This window comes from Lycorma delicatula, chromosome 2, assembly GCF_047948215.1.
Source record: "Lycorma delicatula isolate Av1 chromosome 2, ASM4794821v1, whole genome shotgun sequence".
In the NCBI taxonomy this organism is placed as follows: Eukaryota; Metazoa; Arthropoda; class Insecta; order Hemiptera; family Fulgoridae; genus Lycorma; species Lycorma delicatula.
In genome coordinates this window covers 109485170-109512624 of record NC_134456.1, presented here as the reverse complement: position 1 = coordinate 109512624, position 27455 = coordinate 109485170, and the positions used below count along the sequence as shown (strand labels likewise).

The 27455-nt window shown below is 30.6% G+C and overlaps 1 protein-coding gene across 6 annotated transcripts in view; it reads right to left on the bottom strand.

Annotated features, from left to right (window-relative positions):
• Positions 1-27455, bottom strand: part of Acn (apoptotic chromatin condensation inducer acinus) — a 97708-nt gene that overhangs the window by 14655 nt on the left and 55598 nt on the right. For 5 of the 6 annotated variants that reach the window (XR_012755103.1, XM_075356006.1, XM_075356005.1 and 2 more), the window contains 4 exons: positions 25401-25434; positions 17840-17949; positions 16294-16576; positions 9577-9788 (listed from right to left, as the gene is read on the bottom strand). Coding sequence is in view for 5 of the 6 variants with exons in the window: in XM_075356006.1 (XP_075212121.1) it covers positions 9577-9788; positions 16294-16576; positions 17840-17949; positions 25401-25434 (639 nt within the window). In the remaining variant the exon portion in view is untranslated. The remainder of the gene's footprint in view (positions 1-9576; positions 9789-16293; positions 16577-17839; positions 17950-25400; positions 25435-27455) is intronic. The other variant, XM_075356003.1, reaches the window with a different exon arrangement.

Below are 27455 nucleotides of genomic sequence, written 5' to 3'. Positions count from 1 at the left end.
TGAAGTTAGACCTTTAAAGGTCTGTGAAATTGAAAAACCAAACCAATTTGATTTATTATATTTAAAGAATAATGATACTTCACACTATTGCTTTATAAAAAGTTTTTCACGACTAGTTAGGCCTCAATTGAGGAAAAACAATCATGCAATAGACGCTGTTTTACATTCTATTAGAAAAATAGAAATAGCAATGACAGAATCAAAGCTCATTTAAAACGTTGTATTTACAATGAACACACACATAAAAATGTCAAAACCGGGTGTGAAAATGTATTAAAATTTAAAAAGTACAAAAATCAATTTCTAATGCCTGTTGTAGAACAAGTTGATTCTGAATGCATATTGAATCCGACACTATTATCCAACATACACAAAACCGTGTAGTTATAAAACAAACATACACAAATTGATTTATTGTCTATATTTTGTTTATCATGAATCGGCTTTTGATAAAATAAAACAGGTTTTTCCACAGAAACCTAATTTATAGAGGTGAAAAAGCCACTGAAAATCGGATTTTGCAAATCAAGCAATAGGAAAATTGATACTTATTTACATGAAAATTCTTTCAAACAATAAACAATGAAAATTCAACAACACGATGCGAAATGTGTCTTACACCATTCAGTGAAGAATGTAAAAAAGTTAGATATGTCATTTTACTGGTCATTATCGAGCCACATTAAGTGGTACATGCTATTTTCATAGACAAGTACAAAATACCATATAAATATTTATTCACAATTTGGCCAGTTACAATTCACATTTCATTGTAAGACAACTGGATTATGATGGGGAAAAATATAAACATTATACCCTAAAACTACGGAAAAATATACAATGTTTATGAAACAGATATCGGATTTTTGAGGGTAAAATCTGTAGACACTTTTCAAGTTATGGCTTTGAGATTGGAAAAATTAGTATCAAATTAACCAAAAGAATCGTTCTCATGTCAAACAGCATTTCAGCATAGACGATCTAGCGTTGGTCACAAAAAAAGGAGTATATCCTTACACATATACCGATTCGTGGTCAAAATTGAACGAAACGTACTTACCAACAAAAGAAAAATTTTACAGTTCGTTAACCAATTTGTATATTACTGATGATGAATATAACCAACTACATGAAAATAGTCTGGGAACATTTTAAATATAAAAATTACGCGAATGTAGCAAACATATATATTTAAAATGGGATGTGCAGTTGTTGGCTGATGTTTTTGAGAATTTTAGGTTGTTATGCCTATGAGAATATCATCTTGATGTGGCGCATTATATATCGGTACCAGGTTTTGCTTTTGATGCCATGTTGTATAAAACTACCATCGAATTCTAACTGTTCACTGACGCCGACATGTATATGTTTATTGATTCCCATATGAGGTGGCATTTCAACGTTTATTAAAAAATTCTGTGTAACAAACAACAAATATCTTGAAAACTATACCCCCAGCGCCCCCAGTAAATATATAATTTATGTGGACGCCGGTAAGTCAGCCTTACCGTAAAAAAAAAACTTTAAATGGATCAATAAACAGCATTTTAATTGAATTTTAGGTTCTATAATCACGCTGATGATACAGATACAAGCTATATATTTGAAGTTATGTAATGTATCGACAAGCTTGCACAAATATCATAACAATTTGCCATTTTTATTAGTTAATAAAGTGCCGCCTGTTTCAAAGTGTAAAAAATTATTGACTACATTAGACGATAAAACAAATTACGTTTATTACTTAGTAGTTTTAAAACAATCTATGGCGAACGGATTGATTGTAGGGCCAAATTTAGTTAGTCCATGCCCCGGCAGAGTGAAAAAAAAAAAAAAAAATCGAGGGGTGCAAAATTGCTAAAACAAAATGAGAAAAAAATCACAACAAAGTTTCTGAATCAGAAAATTTTCTAGAAAAATTCTAAAAAACAATAAAACTATCGAACTTTATGTACTAATGACCACAAAATTTCAAGGTACTACTCCAGTAATCTATATATATAAAAGGCAACATTTGTGTGTGCATGTGTGTGGGTGTGTGTGTGTGTGCATAGTATAGCGCAGAGACAATTGCACCTACAAGTATGATGTTTGGGACCAAGGTAGCCCAGGATTGAAACCGAAACACCTTGAAGTGATTTTTCTGATTTTCAAAGTACATTTTTTCTTATTCATTGTTTTATCAATTTTTTCACCTTTCCCAGTGAAGTTCTGTACTAAAATTACTGAAACTCAGGAAGTTGAATAGGTATAGTAAAATATTTTATAACACCTGAAACATTATTTAATACCTTCCACAATGGGACAAATTTCAAATCTGTATCATAATTAGAAGTGTGTCGGTAATTAATTAAAATAAGGTCACTTTTTTTGAATGAAATGCTATTTTCCTTAGTCTTTTTGTAAATCACAGTAAAACTTTACTACCTGTCACACAAAAAAAAAATTTTTTTCAGAAAATACCTTCAAGAACTGGATTTCAAGTAAAAGAAAACTTATTCAAATTCGACGAGAAATTCGTTTAAAAAAAAATTTCCTGAAGCCTTAAGTTATCAGCGTTAAGCATATTCCGAATGCTCCTAGGAAAACATCTTTCCCCCTTTTTTAGGAATAATTTATGGAATGAGATGGCCAGGAGGCTCTGTTTAAATTTGACTTTACATTTATTTATTTAATTTTACTTATTATTCACTTGTTTATTTTTCTTTTGTTTACTCTGTGACATATATTCTATCCCAGGAGATACCTTTGAAAAGTATTTTCTCTGCGATGAACACCTGTAATAATTGCCAAGGAAATTAATCCCGTTCATTTGCATTGGAGTTCTATGAAAAATTATTCATAAAGATTGCAATTATTTTCTTTCTAATTGTGCTGTTAATATTATTCAATATTTAATTTTTTTTTCATTAGTAAATTTTGTTACTTTTTTACTTTGATTCTGGTATTTTGTGTTTGTTAGCTCGAAAACGGGATTGATGTGTCTGGTAAGTCTTTATATTGAAATTTTGTTTCATATAGATTTATATCTAACAAACATATTTTTTTTAGTGTTTTTTTCCAAAGGTAAAATGTTTGCATTATATACAGGGAGAGGGATAGAAAAGTAAATATGAAAGACTGTTAATTAAAAATAGATTTTCTTTAAAATTGTATCTCAGTGATGGTTTAATTCCATTATTCTTTACTTAGAGAATGTCGGATGGTAAAAAGAAATTATGTGGTAGCTAGTTCAGAAAACGAAGATTAAAGACAGAAGCATCCTTATAAAAAATCATGCTGTGGCTTTGGGAAAGTTTTTCAAAGACAAAGTACAAGTGAAAAAATCAAGATAATTTGGACAGTGTTTAAGTTGAGGTTGTTGAGGAAGTTGTGTTTCTAACAGAACAGTCTTCATCATCAATCTCTGTGTGGTCTTTTAGCACACAGAGGAAGGAAGTGAAATACATAGAAAATGCATCGCACTTGCAGATGGAGACAGATGAAGATCGTCCTGTCGTTTTGGTTTTGAGTTCTGATCCAGAAATATGGCCTGAATGTATTTCTCATACCGAAAGGATTTATCTTTCGTAAGCAGGTCCAGTGACTCCAATGTATAACTTTGATTTCCCTACTATTACCAACTACATATTGTAGCTGGTATTGGCTGCCCTCCCTGGCCGTCTTGTCAAGCTGCGTTCAGCTGTCAGGTGGGGGGCTGGATCTTTGAAAAAGATCCGAACAAGTAACCAGACTGTTTTTGTTCCAATTCTGCTTGTATGGCGGGAAAAAATCTCCTGCCACAATATATATATAATACATCAATGTTATTAAGGTCGCCACTCTATATAAATATATGATTGACTGCGTGTAATTATTAATATCTTATAGACTAATGCAGATGAAACAATTACGTTTAATATTTGACCATCATTTTAAACAATTATGTATTACAAGGGTTCCATTTTATAATATGAAGTCTTTGAATATTATTAAAACAACTGACAATAAAAAGTTAGTTAAAAAGGTAAAATTTGACGATGACAAAATTACGCCTACATTTGACAAATATCCATATAGACATGGTCAACCAGGTGATACCTCTTCAAGGGTAAACAACATACAACAAGCTGGCAAAAGTACAGTCAATCCTGACGACTTACAAGAAATATCCTGGAACAAGATACACAGCTGCTCACTTGCAACGACGTACTGTCCACAAGTGATACATCAGATGAAGATACTCAACCTGTCTCCAGCAGCCAACCACTAGACAACTAATGTAGCCAACCAACGACAACAGAGGTGGCGAAGATTTAATCGTTGAAGACAACATACAAAACTATGAAGAAGTGTACTGCAAAATCGACATTGCAACAGCCAGTCAAATGACAAAAGAAGAGCATCACTCAAAAAAATACCAATATAACAATGATAAGTATGATACAGTTTATGGCACACATGCCAATAATAAACCAACTCCACAAAATAAAGTGCCACTTTATGGTATGAATGAAAAGTCTCAGGGCTGAGGCCAGTCAACTGCGGTTCAAGACATTGAAAGGTGTGGTCTCACTGCGACGATGTTTTTTAATAACATTCTTGGTAGGGTGTCATTAAAAGACTTACCCAATATGTTTCCCGACCAGCTATAATATGGAGCTGGTATTAGTAGGGAAATCAAAGTTGTATATTGATCTTGTAGGTTAACCTCAAACAACTATACAAGGTATCTCGGCAACAGAGAGAAAATTCACAGAAATTGGTGTATTCTGTAGCCAAAGACTCAGTTTTTTGCTTCTACTGCAGAGTTTTTGCAACAACTTCTCCTTTAACAAAAGATGGCTATAGAGATTGGCAGCATGTAGTACAAACCCTCAAAAATCATGAAACTACAAAAAAACATTTTGAAGCCCAAAGGTACTGGCTTGCATTGAGTGTTCATTTAAAAACTTTGCAAACAATACAGGCTACTTATCAACGATTTTGGAATGCAGAAACCCAGCACTGGAATGCCATTTTTCAACGCGCAGTTTCGATTGTCAAACTTTTAAGAGAAAGCTGCTTGGCATTTAGAGTTACCCAAGAAAATTTGTATGAACATGATAACGGAATTTTTTATAGCTAATCCAACTATTAACTGAATTTGATCCTGTCATGGAGGAGCATGTAAGGAGGGCTTTGAACAAACAACATAAAATAACCAACTACATACTTGAGTAAAACCATTCAAAATGAGGTCATTCACCTAATTGCACACAATGTCAAGTCACACATTAGATGAAGTGAGAAAATCAAAATGTTACTCAGTTATATTAGATTGCACACCTGACTGGAGTAAAACTGAACAAATGACCCTCATATTATAAGGTACGTGTTGATTGAACAAGAAAACAACAACATTCATGAATTTTTTGGGCTTTCTTCCGATTGAAAGATCAACAATAACTTTTCAATGTCTTACTTCGTGAGCTGCAAAACCTGGGGTTGCCTTAGGCAAACATGAGAGTCCAAGGATACAATAATGAAGCAAATATGAAAGAGAACATGCGGGAAGTGCAAGCAAAGATTAGAAACATCAATCCTCATACTTTTTTTACAACATGTGGTAGCTACTCCCTAACATGGTGGTAAGTGATAAGTCGAAATCATCATTAGAAGGAGCCCAACTTTTTTAATACTGTCCAAAAAATTTTGCTTATTTTTTTCTTCATCGACTTTCAGATGTACCATATTTTTGAACTAACCTTAAAACCTCTCAACGTCACCAGGTGGTGAAGTCGAATTGATCCTATAAAGCTGCTGAGGTGTCAAATATATGATGCATTCCTTAGTATTTACAAGAACAAAGATATAGATAGTTCAATAAGAGATGAAGCATCAGGGCTACTTAACAACACAAATACAACAATTCAAATTCCTCTGTTCTGCCGTGAAATGTATGAGGTATTAAATCGTGTCAGTCCCATTAGTAAAATCATGCTGGGGAAAAATTATGATTATCATAATTAAAATTATGATAATAAAACTTCTGGAAAGTTTGAATCCTTTTTTAGGAGTTTGACAGTGGATAAAATTTTGAATCAATACCCACTAGATGTTGAGTTTGTCGATGAAAAAGACAATTTGATTATGAAAATCAGGATGAGCCCAAAATTGATGTTCAGGAAAAATACAAAATTGAATTCTTTTACCACCTGGTTGACTCTGTAATCAATTCTTTGGGGAAACATTTTCTCAACTGTAACATCATAACAGTTACTTCTGTTTTTTATATCATATATATGAACTAAAAGATCTTAGTTCTTCTGTCATTTTGGCCATTTGGAAAGATTTGGAAATCACTGTAACAGATGGAGGATCATCGGATACAAACAGCCTGGAACTTTGTGATGAAAAAGATTTGCCACCTTTGGAAGTTTTAAAATTGATAACAAAACGAATTTTGCTCGAAACTTGAACACTGCTCTATGAATTTTACCAACTCTTCCAGTAAGTGTTGCATTCATGGAACATAGCTTTTCCAAAATAAAAATAATCAAGAACTATTTGCGAACAACAACAACATATCAAATAAGATTATCAGACCTCACAATATTAGGAATTTAGTATGAACTCAGTAACAATTTATATGTTTCTGTTTTAATTAGAAAATACAAAATTTTAATTATACTACTGTTAACTGGTTTTTTAAATGAAAAATTTATTATAAATATTTGTGTCAATTACTGAGTTACACTGTTGTTGTTTTGGACGTTCGCTAAAAATGTAAAAAAGACTATATACCTTTTTTTTTAAAATGCTTACATTGTAGTTTCATAAGGGTGCAATTTTTTACTTTTGCACGGAGCAGTTCAAAGGTAAATTCAACCCTGGATAGATTTTTCAAACAGAAATTACAGAATGTAATGGGTTATGGATCTCAGACTACTCAAACAGAATCTAACACACGTATCGGATCAATCGATAAATATCCATCCTGTAAATGTAATAAGTATAAAATGCAATATTATTACAGGTAGTTTCAAAGATGGTAATCGAGACAATATTTTGTATATGTTTCCATTAACCAGCAATTCCGGTGATATGATTGACGAAATCCATTGAATATATTTTTATTGGTAGATGTGGAAGAAATTAGCAATTTAGAGATATAACTGACCAATCAAAACAATTTATTAAATTTGCAGGGGAACAAGTCAGCATGTTGGTAATTCAACCTATGTAAAAATAAAATATTGCAATTGAATTTTTATTCATCATAGATAGATACAATTGCCTCTGGTATTCAAGTGATGATGATAATATTTTTGTTAAAAGATGTTACAGACTGAGTGAAGAAAGCATTAAAATCTTAAAATCTCTAAGGACTTGAAATTGTAAAAAGAAAATAAAAATCTATCTGTGGCTAAAAGCAATACATTATTAAAATTGAAAATTAATCTTTTCTCATATAGATTCTATAATGAATCTTTTAAGTGTTGAAAAATATAAACATTGAGATGTTAACGCATAAATACCATGAACCAGATGTAAGTAAATTCAAACCGGGTGTGACAATTATAATCGCTGTAAATCAACCGGGTGTATATGCTACACTGGATGCATCGTCGGGAACAGACTGTTCCCAGCGACAGTTTTTTATATATTCGTTATAAAATTGTAGGCAAAAACAGGATAAAATTAACACCGGATTTAGTAAATTTTGCAGGTGCATTTCTATTCTATTAAATTACATATCTTATAAACGAGCAAGAAGTAGCCAGCAATAAAATTGTAAGCATAACAACGATTATGAAAAATGCAATTTCAATGACTTTGTCTTCCATTTCATTAGTTAAAGGTGCCATCTGGGTAAAAGATAATAATAAAATTTATATAGATGATGGATGGTATTTTTAGTTTGTGTTTATATCTTTATCAATGTTGATGGGTTTTGCTGAAGATTCTAAAAAATATAATCATAAACAATAGACAAAAATTAGTATTGAAAGGTAGTAATAACGACATAAATGCGATACAGTTTCAGATCATAAATCTAAATTAGAAATAACAAACGTCATATGGAGTGTACTGTATTTAAGAGCGGCACCTGAATATGAATTGGAATTGGTTAAATTGAGAGAAAAAATAAATAGGTGCGTATGGAATTTAGAAATTGGAAACTTCATGAATATCCATCAGTTCCTCAAATTTTATAAAATGGAATGCAAAGGCATCACTGCAGTTAGACAAACCACGTTATGTTATTGTAGGCTTTCAAACCAATAGGAAAGATAACATGTTGAAGATATCAAAATTTGATTCTTGTAACATGAAAAATATTAAAGTGATGATAAATTCAACCCTGTATCCATATGAAGATTTACAGGGAAGACAGATAGACATTGATGTATAAAATGTTAAAAGATTTTCAAAAATCATATTATAAAACTGCCGAGTTGCCATACACACTTTCAGATTATAAAAACAATTATTGATTATATGTGATTAATTGTTCTCGACAAGATGAATCTATAAAAATAGGCGTTATTGATTTGAAAATTAAAACTGAAACCGAAGAGAATTTCAAACCCAACACAACAGCATTTTGCTTATTAATATATGACAGTACAGTTGTTTATTTGCTATTAGTTGGTAAGGTGATAAAACAAGAATAGATTTTTTTGCTAGTGGATGATAGGTCAAATGTAGTAATATTATCTTAAAATTAATTCATATTTAAAAAAAATAAAATCACATAAGTAAACCAATGCAATTATTATTCATTTAATTTAGATTTATCAGTTTATATTACACATATGAAACTTGTTTAAAAATTTGTTTAGAATAAATGACTGACAACTGACATTTTTGGCAATTGGACTGGACCGGACACCAAAGAGAATACATACCTGAAATTGATGCTTGGAAAAGATTGTAGGGAATTCCAAGAATCAGACCACAGTAAAAGATTGGGGATCACCATCAAATTTAGATAAATTAAATAGAAAATGATGCTTGAAAAGATCACAATTTTCCCTATAAAATACTAGTAGTTGGGTTAGGTTTGATGAAATTTTGTTAGTTTAACTTAGGTTTGGTTTGAGGAGAATAATTTGCTACTCTAACCATAATAATAAACTACTCTATAGTAATAATTACTACTCTACTTATAATTATGAGTGAAGTTAACGTAAAAACAAAAAACTAAAACAGCAGGCCCAGGAAATAATAAAGTGTGTATAACTTTATGAAACAAGATGATCGACACACATTAAAAAGTGTGAAGAAAGAACAAAGAGACGTTAATTCAAGTGTCTAAAAGTGTAAACAACCAAGAACCCTAGTAGTATAATCAATAATGAAGCAATAATGAAAATACACAAGCCAGAAATAAAACATGTTTTGTTACAACATAAGTAGGAAGGATTAAGTTACAAATTTACAAAATAATATCAAGATGTTCTTCAAACAGTATTCCAACAATACACAACTGTGACATAATCGCCCTTCATTGGTGTCTGTAATTGATTGCACACTAATAATGCTTCTGCAGTTTCTTTTGCTTGTCACCTAAAAACGTTAGTAAAGTAATTTCTCTTCTACAAAACTTACCTGAACATAACATTTTGATTTAATTTTGTCAATCCAGAATCCATTTTCAGCTATTTTTCCAGTCCTAGCAAGTAAATTTCTAAGTTGTGGAACAGTGAAAGGACGTACAAGATTAGTTATGAAAAGAACACTAGATGGACGGTGTCTAGCAGGTGATGGTGACCTTACCAATTTTCTTGCATCTTCACTAAGTACACATATTCTCCGATTCACTACAAATAAAATATTCTTATGTTAATATATTACACACAACTAAATGTACATTTTTTAAAAATCATTAATCTTACAAGAAATTAAGATTTCACACACCCATTATTTAACAAGCTTAATTGAATAACATTTAACACCTATCAAAAACAGATAGTTAACAATTTTTAGTTCATAATTATTACTCAGCTAAGCTATAGTTTATCCAGAAAAATATTTACACATTCTAGAAGTATGTATTAATATGTGTAACAGTATTTTAGAAGTTATTACTTGTTGTTTCTCAAAATAATAATAAAGAAGTAATTTTTAATATTATTAATACTGTTGAATGATTAATAACTATTTATTATGTTAAAAATGATAAAAATCCTCTTTTTGAACAAAAATCATATACAAAATATTCTATAGTAATCTGTTTGCAATGATATTATTTCTTAATCTCATCAGGATTATATAAACAAGTTTATTAAGACAGCTATCTTCATAAAATAGTAATTAATTAACCCGATTATTAACCGGTTAATTATTAATTATCAGGATTACATTATTATTGCACAATTTGTAATCGGCTTACTTTCTATAAACTATTTATGATAATGATACTATTATTATTAATCGAATATCATTTTTTTGTCATCTGTTTTAAAATTCTGATAAGTAATGTAAATTTAGTTGTCAATTACTAACAAATATTATCAATTGTTAAAATAATAGCAGTTCAAGCCATGAATAAAAAACATTTTTAAATAAATTAAGCAGCAAAGATAATAATAGTATATCCATAATACATAAAGAAAATAAGCTTTGGATTAGCCAGGATTTTGTAAAAATATTTTTAAAATTTTAATACGTTGTAAAGGTAGGATATATATTTTTTAAATTGTATACTCTGAAATATAGAATATAAAGTACAAATAAATATAATTAATGAACCATTATATTTAGGGGAGAAAGAAAAAAATCAAATTAAATGAAACCACTAAGAAAAACACTATGATTTTTTTTTGTGGTTTTTTCTGGGTGAAAAATGCTTCGGCGTTATCATCGCCCACACATGATATGTGTTTTAAAAAAACTAATGTTAAAAATTAATTAAAAGCAATTAAAATGCATCTGAAAATGAAAAAATTTGTAGGTAAGATGTATGCTAAGATCAAAATAAAAACAAAAAAATATATCACGCTATATATATAAGATAATAAAATTATCATTTGCTTTACAACAAATGGCACAAATATCTGAAACACAGTAATTCAAATATTTGAATACAAACTGATGCCCCTAAGGAATGGTAAAACATTTACTTCATTATATCATTCCCTAGAATAGTTCGAATGTTAGCCCCCAGATTAAACTTGTCATGTAATGCCGCATAACAGAAACATTCCACAAGGGTGTGATGCACTGTTAATCAGCAGTCACAGCGAGCACAAACTGGTGCATCTGTTTGAGTCATTAGATATCCATGAGTTAATTGGATATGCCCTAATTGCAAACAGCAAATATTAACCTCCTCTCAACAGTTAATTTTGCAAGAGGAGTCCATGGTGAAACAGTTGCTCCATGGCTGCACTATCAGTCTCATTGCCTGAAATTCCAGTATGGCTGGGGATCCAGCAGAAGCTCACTGTTGTATTACGCCTAGTCATTTGCGAAATGAATCTTACAAACCACAGGATATCTAGAGTACACATCATTAATTCCATGTAGAGCAATCATGGAATCAGAGCAAACAAGAGCATGTCGATATGTTGGGTGAATTATATGTGAGGCCTTCTTAATGGCATACAGTTCTGCTACAAAAATACTGGAGATGTTGGGAAAGCCAAACATGTACATTCTATTGCCAACAACAAAGCCATAACCAACAGAATAACATTTCTAAAGCTGTCCATATAAACTGTAACATCGGGTTATATTTATAATAATATAAAATCCATTTTGTAAGATAACTGGATTTGTGTTCTTTTTATTACACTGAGAAAGATCAGAGCTGTAATTAACGAGAGAGAGAGAGCAACCAAGGAGGGTAATAAAATGGAGCAACAGTAAGGACTGGAGGCAGTTTTATAATTAAGAGCTGAGAAAAGGCATTGACTCTGATGCCTAACGGAACAGTACATCTCAGCTGTTCCTGGTATTGATTAACATGCTGGTTTGAGAATACCACATCAACAGTTGGGCGAGTTGGTTGCACTTTCATGCAAGCCACACAGGTGCGAATCATTTACTTACATCTATTACAAATGGGTTGCTCACCATGCAGCAGACTTACCACGGGGCCTGAGCAAAAAGTACCTGTGGCAAGACGATGAAGAAATGATGGACAGCATCGAGCACCTTTAGTGCAGTGGCCCACGCTGACAAATAAACTTAATCCATAGCCCAAGCGAGAACAAACCAGAGCTCAGTAGAAGCACAACATGCATACATGATCAGCTCCAGAACAGGTATTAGAACTCTCCACATGTCTGACATTTTTACACATTTTACCTTCAGCTCCTTCCACCGGTTCACCATGTAAATACAGTTTAGGATTCTCTCAACGGGAAAAGCAAATGCACTTCGGTTTTCCCCCGGTGGGAGGGGGGATTCCAGTAGATTTACACCACAATTCTAAGTGGGTTTTGTGTTTTGTAGCTGTGTCTCACTTGTAGCTAACACTCTACATGCCACGTAATTTGAAAAATCATCTACAAATAAAGAACAAATAACTGGTTTTCGCATGAAGTTTTTTAAACTATTTATGATTATGGCAAACTAAGTAACACTTAGGACATTTCCCTGAGGAAATCCATCTTCTAATGTGAAACTTTCAGATACCATCATTCCAACTTGAACTCAGAAACACCAACTACTGAAAAAACCTTAGATAAATGCAAGGAAATTACCTTGTACACACCATTTAGTAAGTGTATTTAGGATACCTCTCCTCCATGTGGTATCATACGACTTTTGCAAGTCGAAAAATATAGCAACAGGCGTTGGCGAAGTAAGAAGGTACTTTGAATAGCAGCTTCCAGGGCAACTAAGTGATCAATAGATGATCTGCCCTGGCAGAAACCATATTGTTTTGGGACAATCAGGGAGTTTCTCTCAAGATAACATAGACAATGGTTTACAATTCATTCCATCACCTTGCACAGGGTACTGGTCAAGGAAATAGGACGATAACTAGTGCCTCTGACCACGAATCTGGAATCACCTGGTCAGAGAAAGTTTTATTATAGATAAACAAAAGATGTCATAGTGCACTATCTGGGAGGTGTGATACCATACTGAGCCTATTAGCATTTCCAAGGAAGTGTCACAAGAATTATTCAAGGCATATGTTAGCTCAGTGTAAGAAAATGGAATTTTTAATTCATTTTGCGACTCTCCTATCACCAACAGGATATTTTCTACCTGCAACTTATATCTCGCAAACTCAGGGCAGGATGATGATGATGTAAGTAAAACTGTCCTTAACAGCCTTCCAAATATGGTTGCTTCATCAACCAGTGCAATAACATGGCTTTCATTGCTTCGCAGTCCTATCAGCTGCGGTGACTACCAATCCAAACATGGTTTGAACCTTTCTACATATAACTGATGATGGTGTTGTTTGAGAAATGGATTTGATGTAATTCAGTTTAGTGAACCTAAACACTCAATGGCAAACAGCTCTCATGTTGTGGAAGGCATAGAGCAATTCAGTCGGTCTTTGATTGAAATTTCAAAAGCCCTGGGCCGATTTCTTAGTGCATGCCTGCACTCTTCATTCCACCACATTGAAAATACAAACAGCTTTTTAACTGATTTGCAAATTGGTAGTACATGTGTTAGGGTACCATAATCATAACAATTAAAACTTGCATAACATTTTTTAACTGTTAAAACAATCAAATGATAAACATAATCAGCAAATGTTCATCTTAAAAAAAAATTATTTAAATAATGTACAATAAAAAATAATAGTTAATCCAATATGATATTTATAAAAATTACCCATTATTTGAAATGTCAACAGTAAACACATTTTAACAAATTTCAACCACATGTGACAAATGAAATCTCTCTTTCTGAGCAAACATTTCCTGCCCTATGTCTAACACCTAACTTTTCTTCTGCATAAGTTTTATTAAAACAAAAACGATTAATTAAGTATAAACATATATAATCCATGTGTAATTTATATTTTTAGAAGCAAATAATTTTCTAAGTTTGGTTGTAATATTCTTTAATCATCTGATAATATAGTCATCATACCTTAACAATTATAAAAGGTGGAGCATGAGGAAATGTATGTTTTGCATTACTGAATAACTTTGGTTGTTTTAATTATAAAAAAAATTACATTAAATATTAATATTTTTATTGGATTTTTGAAGGTATCAGCAGACCTTAATTACATTAGAGAAAATAATGTCAATAAGATAACATCCTTCTTGTCAGATGCAAATTCAAAGCCTCTACTCAAAGCTCTGCACAGCTTTCTGCAACATTTCACTCGACACAGCTTCAATTTCTTGATGAATGATAATTTTCAGGTCTTCGATTGTGTGTGGCTTGTTCATGTACATTCTTGATTTCAGGTAGCCCGACAAAAAGAAATCACAAATCGATAGATTGGGAGAGCGAGGAGGCCAAGAAACATCGCTAAATCGTAAGATGACATGTCCAGGAAACATTTGTTGAACCACTTCAATCGATGCTCTTGCCATATGAGCTGTAGCACTATCCTGTTGGAACCATATTTCTCTTATGTTCACCCAATGCGTTTCTAGATCTGGATGCAGGAAGTTGTTCAACATGTCGATTTAGTGCGCTGATGTCACTGTAGCTGCGCCATATGGAAACGGGTTTGTTACTCATCATTAGGGTGTCTGCATCTTCCATAAGAATGGCATTCATTATCCCACAAAATTCTTTGCGTTGCACAAAATCCCTTTCAGTTAGCTGCTGGTGGGACGATCATTATTTTGTATAGGTGAAATTTTAGACCACCGTATAAGATGGGATGAAGCGAACGACGTGACATACCCAGTGCTACAGCCTGTCATCTAGTGGATCGTTTCAGACTAGCAAGAACTGCCGTTTCATCGTTTCTGCCTACTAATTCTTAATCTGCCTACGTTTTCCAGAGGTCGGAGTGAACAGGGAAGGCCGGTTTTTCTTCATCACAGATCCAATACTTCTAAATGCCTGGACTGCACCTCGAAGTTCGACGGAAAAGACATTGAACCGTGACCACAGAATCATTCTTTCTAAAAAAAACCGCTTGACAGCAAACACACAATGTTCTATGCTCCAACGCTCCATAGCGACTGAAACTGTGTAGTCTGAGCTGTCAGAGGTCGCCAAAGGTCAATATCCCCACTCATCACTGATTACTAGCACTTTAAAAATATGCGTTTCCTCTGCTCCACCCTGTAGTTAGTGCAGTTATTATAACACTGTAATGAACAAAACCATTAACTAAAAAATATATTAGACATTTCTAAATAAAATCGTAAGTTTTTACACCAGAAGAAAGTTATATCATAATGTAATTTGGTTTTGAAATATCACTATATTAAGTTAATTAAAATAATAATAAATTGAAAAATACTGCAACGTTAAATTTTGTTTAAAATTTGGAAGCAGAGCATCTGAGAGTGGTAGTTGAGGCAAATTTACCTTATGTAATGATACAATGTTTATCTCATGCGTGGATATTCAGATGGTTCTTTCATTCTAAAAGTGCTTAAGTAAAGCCTTTAAAGTTCTGTTTCCAATAAGGAACTCAATGGCAAATTAAAATAACAGAATTGAAAAGATCACTGTCACTGTTTGACTGTGAAAATTATTACAGATGATTTTGGGATTAAGAAAATTTATCACATTTTGGTTTAAGATTTGGGTAAGATCAATTTCTAGTTTGCTATACAATCTTTTGCCACCTGATCAAATAAACAGCTGATTGCAATAATATCCTTTAAAATGCTCATAGAAATATAATCACCGGGATCACAAAGAGAATTTTTCATCAAAAATCAATAATTTAAAAGATAATTGCATATTTCTATGGCAGCAAAGGAATTAGTATCCATAACTATCGTTCACTGGAAATTTTTATTTTAGTGCAACTGGAATGCTTATGCAAAAGTGGAGGATACACATGACCACAGTTCTTGAGATCAACCAGCTGGTTCTTTACAACAATATACAAACAGTTTACCATATTAGCTAAAGAATTTTTGGTCTAAGATAAATGTGTGAGATCAATCATCCCCACCATTCTTAAATTATCTCCTTGATAATGAAGACAAAATCTAACATAAAATTATCACTTAGCATTAAGGCTATACCAAAAAAAGACTTCAGAGATAATGATGGTCACTGACAGATCATGCTGCTCACTATATCAATGAAGAAAGGATAGTAAAATATACATAATATTTACTTGCTTTGTTACTTTTTTATATGTCTCATTATTTAATTGTTTACTATGTACATAAAAAAAAGTTAAAACCTTAATTTACATACCTTTGTCTGTTGAAGGTTTCTCACTTGTTACAGGTTTTGTAGGTTCTTTTTCCCTTTTTTCTCTATCTCTTACTTTTTTCTCATCTTTTACTTTTTCTTTATCTCTATGACGCTCTCTTTCTTTTTTCACTTCTTTTTTCTCCTTTTTCTTAATTTCTTCTGCTGCTTCTTTATTTTCATTTGATCTTTCTCTTTCTTCTTGCTCTTGATCTCTTTCTGTATCTTCTTCCACTGATAATCTAACTTCTTCTATTGGTATAGGCTTTGCTTCCGGTATTAAATTCTTGAAATAAAAAAAAAAAATCATTATATTAACTAATTGCATGATTTTCTTTGTGTTAAAATTGAGAATACTGATGTGCTGCAATCAGAAATCAAGGGAACATCACAAAAGATATTGATATTTAAACTATTCTCTTTTGAAGAAAGAATAAAATGTCACACAACATAAATAATTAATAAAATCTGATATTATTTCTGTATAAAATCAATAAATTAATTCTTGTTTTTATTATCTTATAAAGTTATTTCTGGGAAGGTTTAAAGAAGTCATGCTTACTTTAGCAGGTTTTTTAAATGTCAACTTTATGCAACAAAAATACAACATGATGAGATAAAATTTGAATTTTATGTACTACATTGTTAAAGTATTTGATCAAATGATAATTAATATACTTCTGGTAATTTTAAATTATCTAATGTGTTTTTGGATAAACTTATATCCATTATTATAAGTGTATCCAAAGGGCAAGAAGGAGGGGCTGCTAACCATCCAAAATGGAAAAAATTTTCAAGAAATATATAAATAACAAATTTTTGAAAAATTTTAAATTAAAATATTTTTACAGAAACTAATTACAAATTTGAGACACTTGTACCATCTGTGAGAAGATTTAAGAACTACTGTTACGTGATGGCGCCATCTTACTTGAGGCAACAAGAATTTTCTATAATAGTCTTGTCATGCTCGTCTCATTTCAACAACAAGATGGGAATATTCCAGGACCTGTTTATGAAGTCAAATCTTATTTTATAATTTACTGTTAGACCTAACAATTAGATCTACTATTTACTACTACATCTTCCTATTAGAAAACAGGTCTTGTTTCTAATTACATTTATTTATTTTTTTGAGCACATATTAAATGTGCTCAGAATAAATGAATATATGAGTAAAAACACTTTTCAGTAATGCTTTTATTTCAATAATCATTTAGCCCAGCTCTTAATTTATAAGTGAAGTATTTTAAAGTTTTTTTTTTATTATACAATAAACAAATTAAGATGTTAAGGTTTCTATAACCAAGAGCATCATAGATTCTACGCTAATTTTTAACGTAAATTTAATTTTTCCAAAGAATACAATATATTATATCCCTTCCACATCCCCAATAGTGTTTTATAAATTGGTCATGTGATAGACTCTGTAAGTTTTAAGATTAATTATAAGAGTACTTCCAGGAAATACTGTCTGACATTGCCAATAACCTAGAATTAACACAGGAAAAATCTGCATATAAAAATCTGTAAATATACTTTTCTATACCTTGAGTGAATCGGTTGATATACACAGTACAGGTTTTTTTGGGGGTCTGATAGTCTTGCTTGCACCCCATCTCCTCTTCCTCTGAACAGGCTCTACAGGTGTACCTGAAACTAATAGCTTACATTAAAGTGCCAAAAAAAGAAAAAAGGTTCCAGTATTATTATATTACTTTAGTTCATATGTCATAAAACAGTCAATTCCCAGTCCAGTAATTCCAATGACAATAATTAAACAAAATTTCTATTTTAATAATTATAAAAGTAATTATTTTAATTTTAAAGCCCAACCCTTTTTCATTAATTCAGCAGCAACTTGATAAAGAGATTATGTCTGTTATTTTTTTTGTAAATAGTCACATATATTATAGAAAAATAAAATGTTTAACCTGTGGAATTTCTAACTAAGAATTCCCTTCCCGGCAAATATTCTTAATGGTGTCAATAAAGTAATTTATTACTTTCATTGGAATGAAAAGAGTTTAGGACTGCATTAAAAATAATTTCTCAAACACTTAGTGAAATAATTCAACATGTTTCTCCTTAAGATTAATAACAGAATAAAAACTATAAAGTTAAGATATAAAGTTTCCATAATCAAGAGCATCGTAGATTCTATACTAACTTTTAGAAGAGAGAAATGCACAGAACTTTCAGCAGGCTGATATACAGTCCATATTTATTTATTCCACTACACGTCAAGCCATCCGGTGCTGCGATCTAGTGGATGCTAGCACTCACTGGCAAGTTATTAAGCTCGTATGGCTATTCTACATCAGAATCCCATGCAATGCAGTCGTGTTTTCATTTCAGTCCAAGGGGACTAATACTTTCTTGATAATGTTTAAGTTACGACTAAAGTGTCATACATTCTTAAGTTTAATGTAACTATTGTAATTCAATAAAAATGTCAAGCGTGACAAGAAGAACATAGCGTTGCTTCATTTCATCGTCTACCATCTCATCAAAAATACTGTCCACACTAGCTCTAAATTCTACCAATATTACTATTTGTAGATACATTAAACAATTAATTTATTTTTGTTTTTTTCAAATAATACAATTTATATTTAATTTCAGTGACATTTAACTACTACAGAATATTTTAATACTACCTTAGTTGTTAGTATTGACTGATATTATTTTGCAATTTATTTATTTATGATTGTTTGAATCTGGTTCATGTACAAAAAATGTATACAAAAAAGATAAATAATCAGAGGCTAAACAAAATAAAAAAGTAAAAACAAAATCAAATATACAAAAAGAAGTAAAATATTAGGTATCACTAATGCAATGATGCTAAGTTTCAATTGTAAGGATTGTTCATGATTACATCTTGTAACTAATCATATAATAAATACAATGATCTTATAAATATTGCTATCTAAAAACATTTTCTTCTTACTTTTTCAACGCTAAATTATGTATACAGTAGAAAGGCTTCTAATCAGTGAAATGAACAAAGTATAACAGGAAAGAATTTAACAGAGAGAATAGCAATTTCCAATTTAAACGAGAAAGAATAACAGGAACCTCATAAAATTAATTTGTTTACACCTCCTACAGATTTGGACATTGAAACTTAGATCAGAAGCCAAGCCATTTTTCACCAATATGCTGAAACAAATTCAGCACTCATTTTTTTTTTAATATGCTGAAACAAATTCAGTTTTGAATTCATAAGTTCAAAATTTTTGACTACACAAGCTAAATTCATAAGTGTGTTTAACAATACTACTTGTCTGAGAGAAAGATATAGCAGCAATTGACTTCAATGGTTTATACAGTTTTAAATCATCCATAAAGAACAGAAGATTATGTACAAATGTTAAGCTAGGAATGTTTTCAATAGTCGAACACAGAATATTGCTAACTGGCAACTTCATAATATGTAAACAGAAAAAAGAGTTCTCAAATTTGATTGAGATACTGACTGTTCTAGAAAAAGAGCTATGATAACAAACAAAAAACTGCTGTTTATTTATCAAGTAGGATTACTTTATAAGTTCCCTAAGTTACTGAGAAGACCAAAATAGTGATGTTCTGATGATCAACACAATTAAAACCGAAAGGAAATCTCTATAAATGACATTGGATTACGCACCAATTTTAGTCATCAAATCACATAAGTTAAACACAACAAATTTGAGTGAATGACTAACCAATGTAGAATGCATCAATATATACAATATATATATATATATATATATATATATATATATATGTGTGTGTGTGTGTGTGTGTGTGTGTGGATTCTACAGTGGTTAACCTGTCATTAAAATTTGATGCATTAAACTTACATACTTTTTAATTGTGTTCAAATATCAATATATTTATCAATTTATTAATATTCAAATATCTTATCTGATGTTAAAAAGAAGAACAACAGGCTACAATTCTTAGTCTGCTGATATTCTTTTTTTTTAAACAACTATGTTTTCATTATTTTTCAGATATCATCAGGAAATGTAATATGGTTTAGATCAACATTAAATCAATAATTTAATGGTTTGGAAAAAAAATATGGACACAACTCTTAAAATAAACAAGAGTTACGATCAGGGGCAAATGATGGTTGAAATGAAAAAACATTACTACCTTCTCAAGATCAGCAACTGAAAAAGAAAATATAAAAAGGAAATACATGAATTGCTTGAAAAATGTATTTAAGTGTTATTTTAGGAGCAGAAGTATAATTTCCATAAACACTGTTAAGTAAGAAATATTCTGTAAATGCATATGATATGAAAACCCTTCATTACAAAAAATTACTATTAGAAGTCTTTATAAGATCAACACTTTGTCAATTTACATTTCAAAAATTTAAACAGATATTTATCAGTGTTATTAGGAATTTTTATTTTCTACACATAAGTTACATATATTACACTCAGCTGTTAATTAATTTTTTTTTCAATTCTTTACAACCTTTCCTTCTGGTGAATAAGATGCGATTTTTATACTGCAGCAATATTCATCTTTAAGTCTATTTCACTGCATTATGACTGCTAAATCATATTTCATATATTTTATTGCTAAATTTGGATCAGTGATGTCATATAGCAAACCTGAGTCCAACAATTTAAGGTAACTATAAAAAAAATGGTGAAATCATTATTTAATAATCTATACTTCAACGATTATTTATAACAAACGGCAATCAAAACAACCAAAGGGTAAACTTGTTCTTGTACAAAACACAAGAAATTCACAGTAAACAAACATGTGTAGTGAATAGTATGCAGGAATAAAATCACTACAGCAAGAAAAGTGAAATATAAATTTAGTCATATTATAAAATAATTTAGTCTTTGAATAAATCAAAATGAACTGCACAATAAGGGATTATTTTATTATAGTAGTAACAGAGAATTTTACTCTTTCAAAACAGATTGATTAAATGTAGAATAAGAAACTAATTTTTTCTTCATGATGTAATTATTTTCCTAGTCCTCCAAACTGGGTTGTTTTGAAATTTCTTGTAACATTCTATGTTACAAATTAAACATAATTATAATTAAAGTGTAAAATAAATTTTATTTTTATAACTCATACATTTTAGAATTTATACTTTGAACTTCAATTGTCATCCTCCAAGTAAATAACATGTTTTAATATCCCAGTTGTAGGGCTGTGCACTCCCTCATGATTGTGGAGCTGTGGTCTTCAAATCACAATTTTAATGTCTTATCACATAGCTGAAAGTTGTTGGATGACATCAACTGTGAATCCACACAATTATTAGTGTGCAAAATGTGAGGTGCACTTAAGTCTAAAAAAATTCTTAGCAATTCCAATACAACTTCGGCAGCACATTCTGTTTTCACAATTTAAAAAACACAAAATTTTGTTCAACGATTTTGGTAGATAATTAACTATTTGTATTCTCTACAGGCAGTTGATTGAAATTGAACCAAATCAACTTGACCTCAAAGATTAAATTTTTTTGCAGTAACTGATCACATAATGGTGTCAGTGTTGAGATTTCTTCAAACTGTACATTTTACCAAGCAATGCAAATATTTCAACAGCTGTTCCAGGGATGTTCAAGGTTTGATAAAAAAAAAATATAGTAATCCTTATTGACTCTGATAGTGATTCAGTGATTGACTATCATTTTCTTCACTTTTTTGACACTGCCATCAGCTGTTGATGTGCTGGGATGTCCAAAGTGCTCATCATCTTCAACATCTTCACAGCTTTCTTAGAAACATTTGTATCACTTGTAAAATGGATGCATCCATTTATTCATAATTTTATTCATATTTATGAATTGCCAAAAGCAACATTCAATATTTCCAATGCAGGGTGACACTTTATTCCATTCTTAAAGCAAAATTTAACTTTTGTTCCATTTTTTCCACAAGTTAAAAATTGCCAACTACATCAAAACAATAAATATTTCAGCAGCCAACAATAAACTAAGCATCCAATATGGCTACCAATGTAAACATATGTTAGGGACAAGTGTACCAACACAACAAAAAAATTGTGACAATTAGACAAACAGCCTGGGAAATTAAAAAATTCTGTATATTTTTTATCAAACCTCGTAAAATTAATTTTTTCAAAGAAAGCAGCATTTTATCTCTTCCAACATACCCAGTAGTACAATGATAATGAAGTATGTCAAAATATTCTTCAGCAGAAGCTAAAATTCTCTTTTCACATACCCCCATTGTCATATTTTCTAGTCAATCCATACTGCCTAAGTCTTCTTTCTCTTGTTACTTCAGTCTAAAATTTTACAGATGACCTCTTCAATGCTCACATTGGTCCACAGCATTTTAGCTATTACAAGCTTGCAAGTGAGTTTTTAATAAAATACCTGCATTAAAGTTTGTCCTGTGAATCAATTCCACTGCATTAATGTCCATGCATTTTTGATGCAGGATATTAACTTCCCAGGCAACCTGTACTTTTTAAAAAGTACAGAAAAGAATATACAGTAAGCATGCAAATTAATCCAAACACAGATGTTATTTAATAAAAAGTAACTTTATTTGGAATATTGAATAACTAATATTTATAATGATGAATATATTATTATTATTCAGAATTTGTGAATATCTAGTAATGTATCCTAATGTTAATGTATCCTTTTATATTTCCATCCACTTCACATATACAATTTGGCATTGATTTAATTAAGTATACTACAAATTTTTTTGGTATCTTCACATGAAACCGTATCAATATTATTGTTTTTATGAGGTCAATTTTTGTAGTACAATTCCTTTTTGAGAGTCGTTTTTTGACTATTGCCTGAAGATTTTCAATTGGGTTTTTAAGTCTGGGGGAGTTGCCTGGCTACAGGAGCAATTTAATGTTTTGTTCTTCAAAACAGTGTTCCTCTTTTTTGGCAGTATGGCAAGGCACTAAATCTTGTTGGAACACTCCATTGCCTTCTGGAAAAGAGAAGGCAACTAAATTTTTTTGTTTTGAAGTTGAGTCGCAATACTTTCCTTCAGAATCTTCACATATCCATCCATCACTTTTCAATATGCCATCTACTGGAAAAAATAAACAAGGACCTTCAAATGTGAAACAACCCCAAAACATTTTTTCTGGGAATGTTTAACCGATTGTTGGATATGAGCTAGTTATGTATTTTCCCCTTTGTCACTGAAGATAAAGATGTGACTCGTTAGAAAATTAACTATTTAATAGTCTGTGTTTGGATTAATTTGCACACTACTGTAGATTCTTTTCTGTACTTTTTTAAAAAAAGTACAGGTTGCCTGGGAAGTTAATGTCCTGCATCAAAAATGCGTGTACATTAATGCAGTGGAATTGATTTTCAGGGCAAACTTTATAGAATGCAGATATTTTATTAAAAAACTCACTTGCAAGCTTGAGAAATAGTTAATTTTTTTTATATAACATATTTCCAGTTTTCTTTGGTCCAGTTAGCAAGTATTTTGGCCCAAAAGAGCCTGGTTTTGCACAATGCTCGTGTTGAAAGCTACTTTTTAGCTGGCTGACAAGCTTTCCGCCGGCTGCAAGAAGTCTGCTTTTAACTTGGGAATTAGCAGACTTCTAATGCAAGAAGTCTGCTTTTAATCTATTCCACTGGTTGCTAATTCCCAATGTCTTGATAGTAGATAATTTTAGATCAAATTTACTTTTTCTCAATAATATCAGATCCTGTGTCTATCTTTTTAAAATGGCATTCACTATTCGTATTCCAGCACCATACAGAAGGTATTTTTTCTGTCATACTGGTATGCTTAAAAAGAGAAACCAGAAACAATTTTCTAACACTTTTTTTTGAGTTATGTCCATTATTGCACGACACTTGGAACAAAAAATATGAAAATTGATTTTGTAATAAAGAATGAAACACAGTTGTGAAATTTGTTAGTGTGGTATTTTTAGAATTAGTCATCAGCCTTGAAAACACGTTGGAGATCAATTTGGCCAGAATGTGTTAAAACTAACTATGTTAGCCCAATACAATTGAACTGCATTTAGAAATAACGGATGCATGCAATTAACTGATTGAGAAGGTTTTGAAGAGCTTTCGATTGAAAATATCGATGAATTGTCTGCTGACAAAACTATTAATGAGGAGGAAGTTCTTGATGTTATCTTAGAGGTCCATGTTAGTTTCAAGGAAAGTAGTGACAAAGGAGGAGCTTCAATGACACCAAATACAATCCTGGAAAGCCTGCAACCATCTAATAAACTTGGAAGTTTTTTTCTAACATATTATCATAATATAAGAATGAGCTGTGCAGTTTCAATGATATTTGACTGCTTGCACGACTCATTACCACAAGCCATATAAGGAACCCACAAAAAAACAATTACAGTGATCAATAACTGGATTTTTATTTGAAAAGAGTGAACCTCTAAATTTGGTCACAACAGTACATCACCCCTGGATATCTCTAGTGATAAAATGATTTTGTACTAAATGTGCCTAAGTGGATGTGCTTATTGTCTAACACTGAGTGAATAAATTTTATTACAACTTTTAAATTTTTGTTATTTTTTAAAAAATTCTGATTCAACAAACAATAATAATTTTTATTTTTTGATATCCTCGAGTGATTTTTATACAATGAAACCTTTTCTTTTCTTTATTTGTTTACAATTTTTCATTATTTTGCTGTGTTTGTTTTCACAGTTTTTAAAAATTATATATAGTGTTTTATGGAATGTATACACTGTATAAAAACAGAATCCGGTGTATTACAGTTATAATATTTTGATTTGAACATTCTAATTAAGAATATATATATATATATATTTTTATTAGAAAATAATTATAATATTTATAATAATTATAATTATTTTATATGCTTTATTTAATCGATACACTAAATTATATTCTTCCTTGTCAGATGCATTTTTAAATTCACATTACAACAATATTATGCAATTTTCTTTCTTTTTTTTTTAGTTTTTCCTCTTTTCTTTTTATGTTCATTTTTAATAGATGTGTTAAATGTTTTTATTTAAAATTATATAATGACAAGAATCATATCAACTGATTTAATACAAACACATATATTATGTAGATTACAATTAGATACAAAAAATCAATGCATACTTACTTAAAGAAGATTGAGAAGCAACTACAGTGTTTTCCTGAAAAAAAAATTCAGGGAAATAATGTTTAAATAACAATAAAGCATTAATGTAACATTTAATGATGTCTTGCTAATCATTATTCCACTATCAAATTATAAACAATACCACACATCAAAGATAGTAAACATAATATATAAACGGAGAAGAAAGAGTAACAGAGAAAACATTACACCACAGAAAGGTAAAATCAATTTTTAATTAAAATAGAAAAATACTCATACATTTATAATAACATAAATAAAAATGTAATAACACTACATACTATTTAAGAAACATCTACTTGTAGATGTTTCTTAAACACAAACACGTAAGAGCACGCTTCACACACCCATGCATGTGTCCATAAAGAAAATAATAATTACTATTATTATTATTTTATTGATAAAAATTAATTTTAATCACTAATTCTTTTATGAGTTTCATCAAATAAAATTTAAAAAAAATTGAATTAAGGAATGCATACAGTACTCTCTCGGTAACAACTTTGATGGGGGTCACAATACTTCATTAGAAAAATTTTATGAAAGGAAGACATAATTATGTTACATTTTTAAAATTAAAATACATTTTTTTAAGTTATCTATTATTGTTAATCACTAAAAAACTACCCCAATAGTTAAACAGTAAATAAAAGTAAGCTAAATTAAAAAATACTACAAAAAATGTAGAAATGTAAGCTTACCAGGGTATTTCCAGAGAACTAATTTAAAAAAAAAAAATGTTTAGTTCATTTAAATTTTATAACATTTTATTTGGAGTATAATTTTTTTAAAATAACCACTAACCAAATATGTTAATTGCCCTACCTTATTTATTGCATTTTTACAAATCATTATTGCTTTTAAACAAACTGAAGAAACTTTTAATTTTTTATTGCTGACATGACCAGTAATAATCCACTCTTATTTTCCATACTTAATATTTCCTGTTGGAAACAAGAGTAAATAAGTTGTATCTAAAATATATTGAAATAAGCCTAAGATAAGTCCAAAATATTCTAGAAGTTAGAGGCAAAATTTTTGACTCAGTTTCTTTGTTTTCTTCACTAGCTTCATTATCACAGGCAAGGATGCTTTCAACAATATTGTCAATAAATTCGATTGATATTACTGCTTTAAAATCAGCACTTACATATTCATCAATAATAGATAAATGTTCTTGAAGGGTACATGCAGAACATTAATTGTGACTTTTATCATTTTTATCAGAAACTATTTTCTTGGTGGTAAGACCAGGATGCCAAAATAAGTGTTTTATTGATTAACTATAAGCAGAATCTTAAGTTTTTTGAACAATGCAGACGGCATAATACTGATTAAATGTAGTTCATTATTTTCCCTTTCATCGATGAAACGAACTGACATTTTTCTCTGTAACAGTCCTTAAAACCTTTGATAATATTTTGGTCCATTAGTTGCAGCTTGCTTGCATTGTCAGTGGATAAAAAAACAATTTTAATTTGTGTATTTCCATGGAAATCTGGATGTACTGCACTGCTATTAACAAGTAAAAATTTTATTAGCAAGTCACTATCCCATTCTTGTATTTTTTTTTTTTTTTTGAAGACTCAGAACCCTCATCCATGTAGATTTATTGTTTCAGTATTTCAAAAGTAATGGCTTAATATTTTTAGATCAACTAGGCTTTTTATATTTACTTATCATTAATATGGCATAAACTGTAGGTCATGTAGGTTAGTTATTTTAACCAATTTTCAGCTGTTAGAAACAATAGTTTGGTTTTGTTATTAATCATTTACATTAGTTCGACAATTTATGATCGCATTAAGTGTGAAGTACAAGGAGTAATTAGATTTTTGACACAAAAATCAATTCTGCAGCTGAAATTCACAGGTAAATATGTGATGTTTACAGATAGAATATTATGAGTGATGCTAAAGTAAGATGGTGGTCTCGTCCATTTTGAGAAGGGTGAATGATTGTTTTTAATGTTTCCTGATGTTTCACAATCATTGATTTATGAAGTTTTGATTGAAAACTGAGCTATAAAAAATGATA